Source organism: Doryrhamphus excisus, chromosome 2 (genome assembly GCF_030265055.1).
Source record: "Doryrhamphus excisus isolate RoL2022-K1 chromosome 2, RoL_Dexc_1.0, whole genome shotgun sequence".
NCBI lineage: Eukaryota > Metazoa > Chordata > Actinopteri > Syngnathiformes > Syngnathidae > Doryrhamphus > Doryrhamphus excisus.
In genome coordinates, this window is record NC_080467.1 from 10,179,878 (window position 1) to 10,193,647 (window position 13,770).

Genomic DNA, 13,770 nt, shown 5'->3' on the forward strand with positions numbered 1-13,770 from the left:
AGAAGTGAGAAGCACATTTCCGCTCCTCTTCCAATCGGTTCAACGCACACTTTGCTGTTATGCAATAGTTGTCTTGTAGCGGCGAGTTAAGTTGCTGCAAGAACAAAAAGACCCATGATGTGTACTTGCTTATGACGTTTTGGTGTCCATCTCCGAGTATTTCTACGCACTCGTTACTGTGACCTTGCATGACAGGGTCTTTCACTGCCTCTTGGTCACCTCTGAGTCAACGTTTAAAACCCGGAAAATCACCACGCAAACTGTATTTTCTCATTCACAGACCATTAAAGTAGCATTTCTTTAGCGGGGGATTGTTGTTAGCAACTGCAATGGTTGTTGCTTGTTGTTCAGTGCAAAATAAATGCTAAACACCACTTATCATGCACTCCTTCTCAATCACAACTTCTCAATCATAGAAACGGTATGACGCACAATTATAGCGTACCTTGAAACCGCTAACCGGTTGTAGTGTTATGTTCAGGAGTGACATGCATTTTACGATCCAATTCCCCTTTTCATCTGTTTGCCAATCATGCCTTTTCCAGAAATGTCTCTCTTCTGGCTTCTAATTGGCTTTTCTAACTGGCGACATGTGACTTACAACGCAGTCCAATTATGTCTAAGCAGCTACTCTGTAGTCTGTGACTCGGGTTAGGCTCGTACAAGACATTCTGGATGGCAGCGTTTTGTCGTATCATCGAAACAAACTCCAGTTCAAATGCCGCCGTGGCATCTATCTAGCCTCCGGCGTTTGATGGCGGGGAATGCTGATTGGCCCCAAAATGAATTCACACTCTGTAAATTGGGCAGCTGTTCCAATTAGTTGGAGTTAAGTGTCCCTTGTCTTTCTGTTTCCTTTCACCAATTCTCCAGGAAGACCGGCGTTGTTCTCTGAGTTTTAGAGTTGTGAATCAGACCCGACAGGCAAAGGTCACTCACACATTGTCCTAAACTACTTTTTTGCAAATGAGGCCGCCGTTGCACATTTGACTGCAGCGCGGAGCTAAATAAGATTTATTTGATGGCATCTTTATGGTTGCAGAAGTGCGTCTGTGTACGCAATTCAGTCGCGGATGGTGAATGCAATTACCGTTACCATGACGGCAAGCACCACTATGCATGGGTGTCTTCCCAGAGCCGTGCTAATCATTAATTTGACCTTTAAACTCTCACCTTAGCCGCTGTTTTTTCATGCAGTCATTAGGGTGACCTTTCAACCCTTTCTAACATATCTGGTCTGACATTTGACAACCTGCAAATATACTTGTGTATAAAAGTGTACACATACGTAGACCTTGCTTATCTACATCATTACACAACAATCTTCTGACTCTTTGCACTTCAAAGCTCTGTCACGGCTGCCGCTATTTTTCCACGCTTTGCGTCGAATGCTTATTATTGTAATTGGTGAATAATGAGCAAGAATGGCCTCTGGTATTCATCAATGTTTCATATAGTGAGCGTCCTGGCAGATGTTGGACCAAATCATCTCCAAGGCTCGCCTCGGCCTGGCTGCACACTTGCTCCCTCAACAGCTGATCTCACTTAGCAGGCCGCAGATTCCCACCACGTTTGCCAGTGCTTCCCTGTTGACCCCCCCCCCCCAAAAAAAACAGAGGCCCGGAGGAGCTGAGCATTTAGCAAATGCTAACTGAAGAGCAAACGCTAACCCATCTCTCCCTTGCTTTGTGAGCATGTGCATCTTACACGTTTGTTTTTCATATAGGAGGCTTTTCATGCTTTCCTTCCCTGTTTGGTCACGCCCACGGTGTCTATGCCTTTATCGTCCTTCGTTTCCTGGCTAATCTCTCTTTTGTCTTGCATGCATTAGACCTCTGGCGCTGTTACGAGCCTGAAGACTCAAGGAGTCGCCAGCATGTGGGCTATTCTAGACCCTGCAAGCTGAGCTATGTTGGCTATTTAAAGACGCCGCCTGTAAGGGAATAGCTCGAGTGTTATTGAATGTTTCTGACTACGTGGCTTCATTTACGACATTTACACGGTCACAGGCTGCACGGTGTGTGAGTGGTTAGCATGGTGGCCACAACATCAGGGGATCGGAAAGACCTGGGTTCAAAGAACAGACTCTGATGATTCAGGTCTTACATTGCCCCTGTGTGTTGATTTAACCGTAATGCGCCAACGTTAATCCACCCGAGTCCATCAATACATGGAAAATCCACATGCCTAAAGGGCTATATTGTGGTGGACCATGCATTTCTAGTCCAGAGGCACTAGTAGTTGGATCCTCTCGTTAGAAGATTTTTGGCTTTTGTCTTCCTCTGTCTCATCCAACTCGACATTAGATGATATTCTCCGGCTCGTAGCGACACGTCAGATATCCTGTGTTGTACACCAGCAGCGACTGACAATGTTCACCCCCGTCTCAAATACTGTCCACATGCTTGTTCAGTCGTCCGCCGATGTCGATGGACACCGCATGTGGCGGTATCCGATGAGCCATCAAACCCGTGAGCCAGAACACTGCAGCCTGATGGACACTCTGTCGCTTCATTACGGCCCGCGGCCCTTTATGTTGAGTCAGCATCGGAGCGGTGGAAATAATGGACACGCTCATTGCAGGATAGGTGAATAACTGCTTTTTCTGTCCGTCATTTACAATGAAGCTTTTCACAAGGTTGCAAATGTATTGGCGTTGGGGAGGAGGGACGGGGTGATCACAGGTGTGTTGACGCAGGCTCGATTGCGAATCAACGGTACAAAACATTCTCAACTGAAGTACTCGGAGTATCACGAGACACAAACGAGAACTGCCAAACGAGAACCGCTGGAAGCCTCTCCTGAGGAAAGTGCTTATTGTTGGGATTGTTTTGCATGTTGGTAATATAGCCGCCACACAAAGGGAGCATTAGCAGCATAGTGAAGATTAGCTTCACATGGACTCTAACGTGCCGTGTTGCGGCATGCCATTGTGCTGAAACAATGCAGCCAAGTTGTAGCAGCGGCCCAGCAGGTTCAAAGCTTTGTTATTGGGATGTGTGGTGCATTAGTTCAGCTCTTGGTAAAAAAAATAATAATAAAAATGATATTCCCTTGAGGTCGGCTTCGTTGCAGGTCTGAGTGCTCAGACGCCCGGATGCTTGCAGACTCTATCAGAGCCTGACAATCACATGAGGTCTTTTTCTTTCCAGGATGCATACGTATAGTGCACAGGTTGCCGTCCAGACACACTCAGAATCCATTACTCTGCTTGACGTCCACCCTAACTGGGTTTCTATCGAACAGCAGAAGAGGAAAGTGTGCCCTACTTTCAGACAGACAGGAAACTGCCTAATACTAGCTTGTACGTTGTAAAATCCTGAAGTCTGGATGTAGGATGATATGAATAATAGAAGTCATAAAAATCTCCGAGCTTGTGATCCAGCCAATCTTTCACGGCGGGGGCTGAGGAAACGTTCCTCATGGAATCTCTGGAAGTCCGTCTCAGGCATCCGCACACAAATATACTGTACATGGACCGGTGTGGTAGAAGAATTGAGGCCTTTGAGGCCGCCAGTGCCACGAGGAGAGCAGTGTGCAAAAGTCTTAGTCCACTATTGGCTTTGCATGCATTTTTTTCCTCCCACAGTCCATCCTTGGCGGAGAGCCGTGCTTGACTGAGTGGGATTCTAGTTATATATGATCACTCTAGCGTTGCTAAAACACATTTCTAAGACTTTTACACAGTACCACACAATTACATGTGGCCCATTTTCCCAACCAGATAAGAGTCTTTAGCTCACTCTACTACTCCTGAACGACGACACACAAAAGGGGGGGCATTCATCAAATCATGCAACCCGACTCTGTTGCCCGTGCTATAAATTGCTCTGACAAATACGCCACATGGTCATGCTGTTATTAAACCCCAAAGTGTGACACAACTTAAGTCGGAATGACTTGAAATTTTGAGGATATCTGTCTTACATGTATGCTAATGTAACTAATGGTGCGCAATCTGGCCCCGCAACGGCTGTGGCTCGAACTCTGGTCCACAGATCCTTGCTAAATGAAAGCTGAGGAGTGTAAGCCAATGAGTTAAATACCCAAGCTGTCAACTAGTCACCCAGAGCAACTCTGAAGGCATTCAGGAGTGTTAGGAATGGAATATTTTCAATGTTCTCTCCAGCGCTGGCATTGCAATTGATTATATCAGCTCCTGTTTGAATTATATCGGAAACTGTCCATTCACAGCTGTTATAATAAAATAATCAGAGTTCGGCCCGGTCCGCCACACCAGCATGCGACCTCAAGCATTTTCACCACAACCCGTTGCAGGTATTCGATTTGTCTCCCGTCTCTCGTCTCAAGCTAACCATTATTGGTAATCAATGATTGCTTCCATTGATGCAGAAGCAACTTCCAGCTCCCTCATTCAACGACCGTAAGACGGGAATCATCCATTAGCAGGCGAGCTCAGCACTCGTGCCAACATGTGCTGATGTCGTCGCAGCGAGGACTCGCTCCAGGCAAAGTCGAGCGTCCTCCCTCCCTCTCTCTCGCTCGCTCTCCTCACACTTTCCTCCCTCGCACTCGCCGTGACACACTCGCTAACGCGCGCAGTGCATATGCTGGCGCTCCCGTCGACTCTTCTTCTTCTTTTTCTTGCGCTTCCTCGGGGTGACTCACTCCCCTTCCTTTTCTCCCACCCCTAGATCACATCTGATGCCAAGGCTGAAGGAGTCTCGCTCCCATGAGTCACTGCTCAGTCCCAGCAGCGCTGTGGAAGCCCTGGACTTAAGCATGGAGGACGAGGTCATCATCAAGCCCGTTCACAGCAGCATCCTCGGGCAGGACTACTGCTTTGAGGTGAGACCAAAACAACCAGCTCGCGCTGACTGACTGAAGACTTCATTGAGGTCTGCCGTGTTCGCCGCCCAGCATGTGGCTGATGAAAACTGCTGCTCTTATCAGTGAAAATTAAATATTTGCAAGAAACATTCATTATTACCGCGAATGCATTCCTATGATTGTATATATTTATAACCTCTGCCAAGAGTAGAGCTTGTTTGTATAATATGTGCATGGACACATAGTTCAAAACTACAGTCAACTTGTCTTCTGTACGTCAAACTTGCAGGCTCTCACGTGTGTCCCACGCTACATGTGTACTCTACATACATGATTACTGTCGCCAAGCCTTTGTATGTTCTGATATTTTGTACGTGTCGCAGTGATTTGGGGAACGCCAAAAATCACCAAAGAAAAAAAAGGTACATCCGGGTGTGACCTAGGCTTAAAGGAGGAATCCCCCCCAGCTCTAAGCTGGACCAACTGAGGCTAAAGATTATATAAAGATTATTATGCGCAGGGGGGTCCTGAGAACACACTAAGCACCTTAAATCACTTTTTATTTGGATTTTGGATTAAAGCTACGGTGACGTAATGAATTTAGACGCCAAAGCAATCGGAAATATTTAGTGTCACCATCTTTTAAAGCTGTAGGAAGCAATGAGACGTCAGATTCTTTTAAAGTTTTTATTTATTTTACTGCCAAACTCAAACTGACCTTTCCATCATTGGGCATGGCCGAGGGAAATAAATGCAAGCGCGGCGGGTAATCTGTTGTGTCTCTGGCTGTGGGATTTAACCTTATGATAACCTGCGGTAATTTGGAACGCGCTCTGAAAGCCACTGCTTCTGATTATTGCCAGTCACACGTATGTGATGCTGCTGTGTGTGTGTGTGTGTGTGTGTGTGTGGAGCATCATGGGGAGACATAATACTTCACATTCTCATCGCTGTCTTTTGTGCGGGCCTGAAATCTCCTCTAATCTTTGTCATCCGCCTCGTTACATCATTCCTTTGTTACGCCTTCTCCAGCTCACTATGCACTTCAACAACATCCAGTAATAACCACTTCTGTTGGCTTAGAACATCCAGTTTTGCTCCAAAGAGACTTTAATGCTAGCCTTTTATCAGCCATTCTGCACTGTAATGTGAATTGATCTGTTCCAGTGTCTAAAAGTGTCACTATAACAAAGCCTGCATGAACTGTAAAGGCAATGTTGGAAGTCCACAGTATGATCAATATTTTCAACTAAAAAAAACTTAAAACCTAAAGTAATTTGGAAATGTCAAAGTATTTTTGTATTATGCATTAAAGCGCTCATCTTTCCTACTCGGCAGGTGACGACCTCCTCGGGAAGCAAGTGCTTTTCCTGCCGCTCATCGGCCGAGAGGGACAAATGGATGGAGAACCTGAGGAGGGCGGTCCAGCCAAACAAGGCAAGGATGGAGATCTACTGTACAGAGATGATGCACATCCCAAATTCTGTTATGTTGTTATTGTAGCTACAGCTCCGAGGTTACCAGGGAAAATTGGTGATTTTTCGACAAAAAAACAAATCATACAAAAACTGGGGCGTACAAAAGCCAAACTTTGACTGCAGTGGGGACATCGTAAACAAGCTGACCAATGGGAATGGAGAAAACCGACGCCTGACATATGTGTTCCGCAGATAATGTACATACACAGGGGGCCACATTTGGTTCCAACTACTTTCTATATAACTAGGATTTAGAATGAATGGTATTTGGACCAATTTTATTCCTATCTGACTCGCCAGTTGTCAGGTTTTTCTTCGCTGCCTTGCTTTCGCTACCTTTGTCCAGTCAACTGTCTGCTAGCACCAGAAGCGGTACCACTAGCTTGCTTTCCTCAAACCCTGTCCTTGTTTGGTCTGCAGGACAACAGCCGGCGAGTGGAGAACATGCTGCGGCTGTGGATCATCGAAGCCAAGGACATCCCAGCCAAGAAGAAATACTTCTGCGAGCTGTGCTTGGACGACTCGCTGTACGCCCGCACCACCTGCAAGCTCAAGACGGACAACGTCTTCTGGGGGGAGCACTTTGACTTCAACAACCTGCCGGCGGTGCATAGCATCACGGCCCACCTCTACAAAGACAGCGACAAGAAGAAAAAGAAGGACAAGAACAATTACATCGGACTCGTCAACATCCCAGTGGCGGCGGTCACCGGCCGGCAGTTTGTGGAGAAGTGGTACCCGGTGAGCACGCCCAATCCCCCCAAGGGCAAGACGTCAGGACCTATGATCCGGATCAAGGCCCGCTACCAGAGCATGAGCATCCTGCCCATGGAGATGTACAAGGAGTTTGCAGAGTACACCACCAACAACTACATGCTCCTATGCTCCGTGCTGGAGCCTGGGATTAGCGTCAAGAACAAAGAGGAGATGGCGTGCGCGCTGGTGCACATTCTGCAGAGCACCGGCAAAGCCAAAGTAAGTAGCGTGAATATGTAATGGGCGCTTGTTGTGTGGCTGTGCGACGGACAATGAGTCCAGTCAAGTCACTTCAGTCCTGTAGGTGGCGGTAATGTGGATTACAAACTTGATTATTTTCACCATAGTCATTGCCCTGATCTTGGCTGGAAAGTGACATTGACGGGTGGATTGGTGTGGCATCTGCAGTGATGCGGACTATGCATCGGTCCGGTCCGTTGCTCAAGAAGGAGTTGAGCCGCAAGGGAAAGATCTCAGTTTTTGGGTCATCCTATGATCATGAGCTTTGGGTAGTAACCAAAAGGACAAGATCACTGCTACAAGCAGGCAAAATTTTTTCCTCCATCGGGTTGGTGGGCTCTCCCTTATGGATTACGTGAGAAGCACCGTCATCGTGGAGAAAATCTTGAGTGGAACCTCTGATTCTCCACATTTAGAGGAGCCAGATCAGAGGCTCGGCCATCTGGTCAGGATGCTTCCCAGACGCCTTCCTGCGGAGGTGTTCAGGGCACGTCCTACCAGTGGGAGGCCTCGGGTAAGACTCGGGACATATTGTTGAGACTATGTCTCTCAACTGGCCTGGGAACAGTCAACTTCAGAAGATAGATGAATGGATGTAACAAGCCAACAAACAATCTCATGCTAACTAACTAGAGAACTAAGTAACGGAAGTTGAGCATCACTTTTCCTGCCATGATTCGCACTCGGCTGAGGTACAAAAAACAAAGCAAATTCTATTCCATTCCTCCAAGAACAGACTGGGATGATTCAGCTGTTATTTTGCTCCTGCATGTACTCTCCGTGGACAAACACCATGTTTAGCAAACAAGCACATCAGAGCGGCTGTTACCGCCGGGCCCCGTCGAGAGCCTTTGCGGCACGTAAAGGTTAAATATTCCCGCACCGTCTGCTCTTTGAACGAACTTTTGACCCCTACAGCTGTAATAGCGCAGGCAGACAGACACCAGACAGGCAGGTCATTTCCTCCCCGCTCGCACCAGCCTGTATTACATTTTTAGCTCAGGCTAATTCTGTACATGCATCCCTGATGTTCCAGGAGGCATACCGATACTAGAAGCAACCAGATGGTGGTGAAATAATCTAAGTCCAACCAAGTCGCATGTTCAGGTCTGTTGTTGGCAGGGTCTTCACGGTATCTTCACATTTTCATTGTGAAGGGCCCCAAAAGACCTGGATCGTCTAACTCTTCAGTACCACTTCATTGGGGTGCTTGGAATTAACTGAATGGTAGAATACAAGTACTGTGCACTGCAGTCGCACTTGCCGTTCGTTTAATTAATCTGAATTGTACCACAGCTAACGACTCCCATGGCGACAATTCGCTTCCAATCCACCTGGAGGGAATCTAATTCACTCAGAAGCCATGAAGTTTGGGTTGCAATCATCTTACGAAATGACCACACCCTTCCGACTTATATAAGCATCGGCAAACCAGGACTTGTAGTTTCAAGAACAACTTTTAGTTGACGCAGCACCACCATCTTTGTCTTTCGTTGTCTCGTCAGTGCGATTTTTTTTTTTGTCTCTCGACTGGAGTGCTCACTGGAGCAGCTTTGAAAACTTTACTTTGACTTCATCACGGCTCAGCGGTGTGATGAATGATTAGCGCTTTGAAAAAGCGATGTGTATCCGGGCCTGTACGTCTCAGTAGAAGCGACGGCTGCTGATTGATGGCGGAGAAGAGCTCAGCAGCTCCCCTGGAGAGACGCTCGCATCCTTAATTACTTTCCATTAATTCCCTCCTTCCGTGTGGAGCACTTTCTTTTTCCTGGCCCGTCCCAGCGGTGGGATAATTGTGGGCGGCACAGTCGGGGGTGCGGGGCATTTGAAGTTTGCTTAACAGGACTTTTTGACCTTGAAGTAAGGCTCCAAACACGCCATTCAATGCTGATCTGATGCTGGTTTCCTTGGAGCTTTAATGGATGTCACAGGCTAAATCTCGGTCGCGTGTAACCTCCGCCCAGGAACGTATGTTGTTGGTTTGAACGTGTGAATCTATGAAGCTTCACAATTTGGTGCTGATCCAAATCGCCAGGTCGCCTGTAGGCAGAGTACGGCCACACCCACGTTGTGAAGTTATATTAAGGAGTCGAGCAGTTCTTTGAGCAGTGAAAATCCTGTTAAGCTTGGTTTTATTGTTTTCCTCCCTTTGGTTATTTATCCCCTCACTCCATCTTCCATCCCTGTAATCCCTGCAACTCTCCTGTCAAATGAAGGATGCGGTGTCCAGCAGCAGTAGCAGCAGAAGCAGCCGTGATGTCGTAGTTTGAATTCTTGCCGTGCTCTCTACTTCCTGCTGTGTCTCCTGAAAGCCTCACGGCATCCTGAGGGCGAAGATCTCAAGAGAGACACCATTGTTAACGCTGCACTGATGTGCAGATGTGTTCCTGAGGCTAGGTCCCTCCGTGCAGCCATGCTGTATCTTCACAATACGATTGTAGGGCGCTGTGACTGCTGGTTAAATTTATAGTCCATAGTATTTGTCTCTCCCCGAGATCTCAACATCGACAAAAAAGTGTCTCTCCTGACATTCTTAGTCGTTTGGGAAACTGTTAATGACCGAGATACACAATTACCTTTAATGCCTAGTCATAGCTTCTTGTATTGTGGTATATTCCACTGGCTTTTTTGTCTACTTCCTGGTGTGGTCCTAAAGTTGATATCTGTGCAGGCATAATATGCCGTGACACATGAACATCTCTGGCCTTTTACAAACACACTGTAGCCTTCGCTGACCCAGACAGACAGTACTCAATAAATGGCTCTAACAGCGGGAATAATTGTCGTCCGTTTTGGATGCGGTCCGAATCCTCCACGCCGGTTCCCAACAAGTCAGCGATTGGTCAAAGTCCAATGTTTGTATAGCAAAGTGACAACCTGGATACTTTGGGGGGACGTTAACGTACAAAACCCTGAAGGTAGCTTGGTGTCAAACGTCCTGTACTTAGTATTAGTGCCAATGCCTCAGAGAGTAAAGGCGATTTTTTGTGCTCTTGTTGAATTTGAATTTTGTAATTGATTAGTCCTAAAGTCGAAGGATTCTTGGTTCATCAGCTGCCAGTCTCGGTCGTGGTTGCAACTTTCTAATAATGGCTAATCCCACTGAGGATCACACACTGGGAAGGGAATTGTAATTAATCACTAGGAGATGTTTCTACTTAGGACACTTTTTTCTGTTGCACATCATTTTTTGCATGACTCCCATTTACGTGCTTCATGTCGCCACAGAGACAACATCAGTGCAGGTTGAAAGCGTAAACAGAGTTATTTCTGTCAGCGTTTTCCCCTCCCAGATGCTGCAGCTCTCGTCACTTTGACAACGATCCTGTCTTAGCGCATCGGCGTGTCCCGTCAATGGCAGCCATTTTTTTTTTTTTTTTTTTTTTACAATCGACACTGATGCTGGATTGAGCTGCAAGCACCGCACCAACAGGCGCCGTGACAAGTGGTGATTATTTTCTTGTAAAGCAGCCCTCTGTAGCTTTTTTACGGCTTCTTCCTCATCATCTCGTTCAGCGTTCTGCTCGCTCCCCGCTATTCATTAGAACTGATCAGCCATGTCTCCATACCACCCTCCGTCTCTGTGCGATGTTTTTGAGACATGCTTGATGGCTGATGAGATGTGGCAGCGATACAAAGCGCGTTCCACTTCTTATTATTAGCGCCCAAGCACAGGGAGGAGGGAGCGGACAAATGGATAGACGATAAAAGTGAAAAGAAGGCTGCATAGTTTTCTTTTTAATGTTGCTGACTGAGAGAAATAGTCTTATATAACACTGGTTAGTCCAGAACTACAAAGCCCGTCAGCCTCCAGTGCTAATAGTCATCCTCAAACCTCCACCAAGGCAACCCTGTTTGCTGTTGTTTTTCTTAGCTGGCCCATAATTCTGATCCATTTTGCTAAGGGGTAGAGGTCTGGGTTGAGGTTTAGAGTCTATCCCGCTAACTTGAGTACAAGAGGCGAGATTCACCCCATTGATTCAGAACGAAGAAGGAAACCGAGCCTGGGCTACATGAGTGAAAAGTAATGGCATCTACTGGACACAGCTCTGCAATACCATAAAGCTGAAATATTAAATATTTCACTCAAGCTATCTCCACTGAGCTAAAATGGTAAAATGAGCCTGCTAGTTTTTGTGCAGTCGTCCCAACACACAAACAAAGGTGAGCCAAAAAAAATGAATAATACCTATTAGAAGACGAAATTTTTATAAAGTGAGTTTTGATACGGATGAAAGCATAGGCCAGATTAAAGGCTAATTTTATATAATAATATATTGCACCTCCACTGGTTACGCCTCACAAATTTCCAAGCCACAGAAATAACCCACAACGGTCAAAGGTTGGAGGGAAAATCATAATTCGGTGACACGGACCTCAAGTGGTCAAATGATGACACATTTCGAGTAGACTTAAGGCCAAAAGGCAGCAGCAGCACGGCCCACGGTTGGTTAGTTAAAGATTCGCTTGTGCGTACCCGCAGTCATACGGTAAAAGCAGTAGATGGTGGAAGTTTCCATGCAGATGAATAAAGCAAAAGGCCTCCTTGCCTGCACATCAGCCGATGATTATCCCCCCCCCGAGGTGTGTGTTTGATGAGCTCCTTAGCAGGCCCGGGTGCCGCCTGAGACCCTCTGACGCTTTTCGTATTCCGCCTCCTCCCACTTTTCATTTTTAAAGAACCACCACTTCATCTCCTCCTCCTGTCTTTCTCGAGTCTGTCACTTCAACCTCCGTTCCCATGCCGATGTGCTGCCTCGCCGGGTTTAATGAGATACCGGGGGAGTAGACGCGGCCTTTAGAGCAGCCCCAAAAGTACAACCTTTTGAAATGCTGGGTGTGCAGCGGTCCAGTGGTTTGCGCAATCAGGTCACAGCTGTGGGTTTTGTTAGCTTCATTAAATCGTTTTCAAAGCTTACAAAACCAAGTATGATCGGTTCATCGAAGACTAATTGTCTTTGACGTTTACAGAAACTCTAAGCGAGGATTTTCAAGCCTGGGTCCTTTCTATCTTGATTCTTTCGACATTACGACGGTCCTTCAACTTACCGTGTGTTTGTGTTTCATGAAGGACTTCCTCACGGACCTGATGATGTCGGAAGTGGACCGCTGCGGGGAGAATGAGCATCTGATCTTTAGGGAGAACACGCTCGCCACCAAGGCCATCGAGGAATACCTTAAGCTTGTGGGACAGAAGTACCTGCAAGATGCTCTCGGTGAGTACGACCGGATCTGGAGAGGCAAGCAAAAGACAACAAATCTTACATTAGAGGAAATACATCCAGGACGGTGCCCTTGTGTATGCATAAACAATTAGCAAACAACAGTGTAAACAAGTATTCTCACCGGTGTTCCATGTCCCGGTTGTTTGGACACTGTTGGCGCTCATCGCTCTTGATGTGCTTCAGTTCTTGTCTTTGCGACGATGTACCTCAAGGCCATTTTATGAATAAGTGGTCTTCAGAAAGTTACACTGCGACATCTTCATGAGCATCCTTTCAGGCATGTCCAATAGAATGCTTCCATTAATGCTCATGTGCGATCACAGACGTCATTGCACAGCGCTGTCCTTGTTTCAGTGCTTGTTGGTTAAAGCCGTTAGCCTTCCTTGTGTTCCTGACCTGCTAAAATCTTAAGACTGTTGCTCCGGATCAAAGCAGGCTGAAAGAGAGTACATTGCCATCTTCAGATTAGGGATGAGATACTTCCCCAGTTGGAGGAGTTGGATAGTCTGGTTGGCGAGTGAGGCAAGGATGGAACGGGAGATTGGCAGGTGGATTAAGAGGGGGCTTTTTTACTCATCAATTACGTTCCTATCCTCACCTACGGTCCTAAGCGTTGGGTTGTGACTGAAAGGTCAAGATAGCAGGTACAAGTATGTTTCCTCCGTCGGGTGGCTGGGCTCTCCCTTATGGATAAGTTTCCTTGGTATCTTCGGTAGGGTGCACTGCAGTAAAACCATAAGAAACCATTATCCCATGCAGCAACTTTACTTATTCCTTGGTTGCTCTTGCATGTTTTTTAAGGTGAGTTCATCAAGGCTCTGTATGAGTCTGATGAAAATTGCGAGGTGGACCCTTCCAAATGTTCCTCAGGAGACCTTCCGGAGCACCAGAGCAACCTGAAAATGTGCTGCGAGTTGGCCTTCTGCAAAATCATCAACTCCTACTGGTGAGAGAACATTTTCAGACCTCCAGATTTCCCATCTTTGCAGCCTAAACTGATTTTTGGTCACGTCTTTTGGTTCCCAAACAGTGTTTTCCCTCGAGAGCTGAAAGAGGTGTTTGCGTCGTGGAGGCAGGAATGCAGTAACCGGGGTCGACCGGACATCAGTGAGCGCTTGATCAGTGCCTCCCTCTTCCTGCGCTTCCTGTGTCCAGCCATCATGTCGCCCTCGCTCTTCAACTTGATGCAGGAGTACCCTGACGATCGCACGGCACGGACGCTGACGCTCATCGCCAAGGTCACGCAAAATCTGGCCAACTTCACCAAGTGAGTGTTTGAA

The 13,770-nt window shown here is 46.9% G+C and overlaps 1 protein-coding gene across 17 annotated transcripts in view; it reads left to right on the forward strand.

Annotated features, from left to right (window-relative positions):
* LOC131120056 (disabled homolog 2-interacting protein-like) overlaps positions 1-13,770 on the forward strand; it is a 75,407-nt gene that overhangs the window by 53,207 nt on the left and 8,430 nt on the right. For all 17 annotated transcript variants that reach the window (XM_058065095.1, XM_058065097.1, XM_058065096.1 and 14 more), the window contains 6 exons: positions 4,656-4,809; positions 6,130-6,228; positions 6,690-7,244; positions 12,337-12,481; positions 13,292-13,436; positions 13,521-13,757. In XM_058065095.1, the coding sequence (XP_057921078.1) occupies positions 4,656-4,809; positions 6,130-6,228; positions 6,690-7,244; positions 12,337-12,481; positions 13,292-13,436; positions 13,521-13,757 (1,335 nt within the window). The remainder of the gene's footprint in view (positions 1-4,655; positions 4,810-6,129; positions 6,229-6,689; positions 7,245-12,336; positions 12,482-13,291; positions 13,437-13,520; positions 13,758-13,770) is intronic.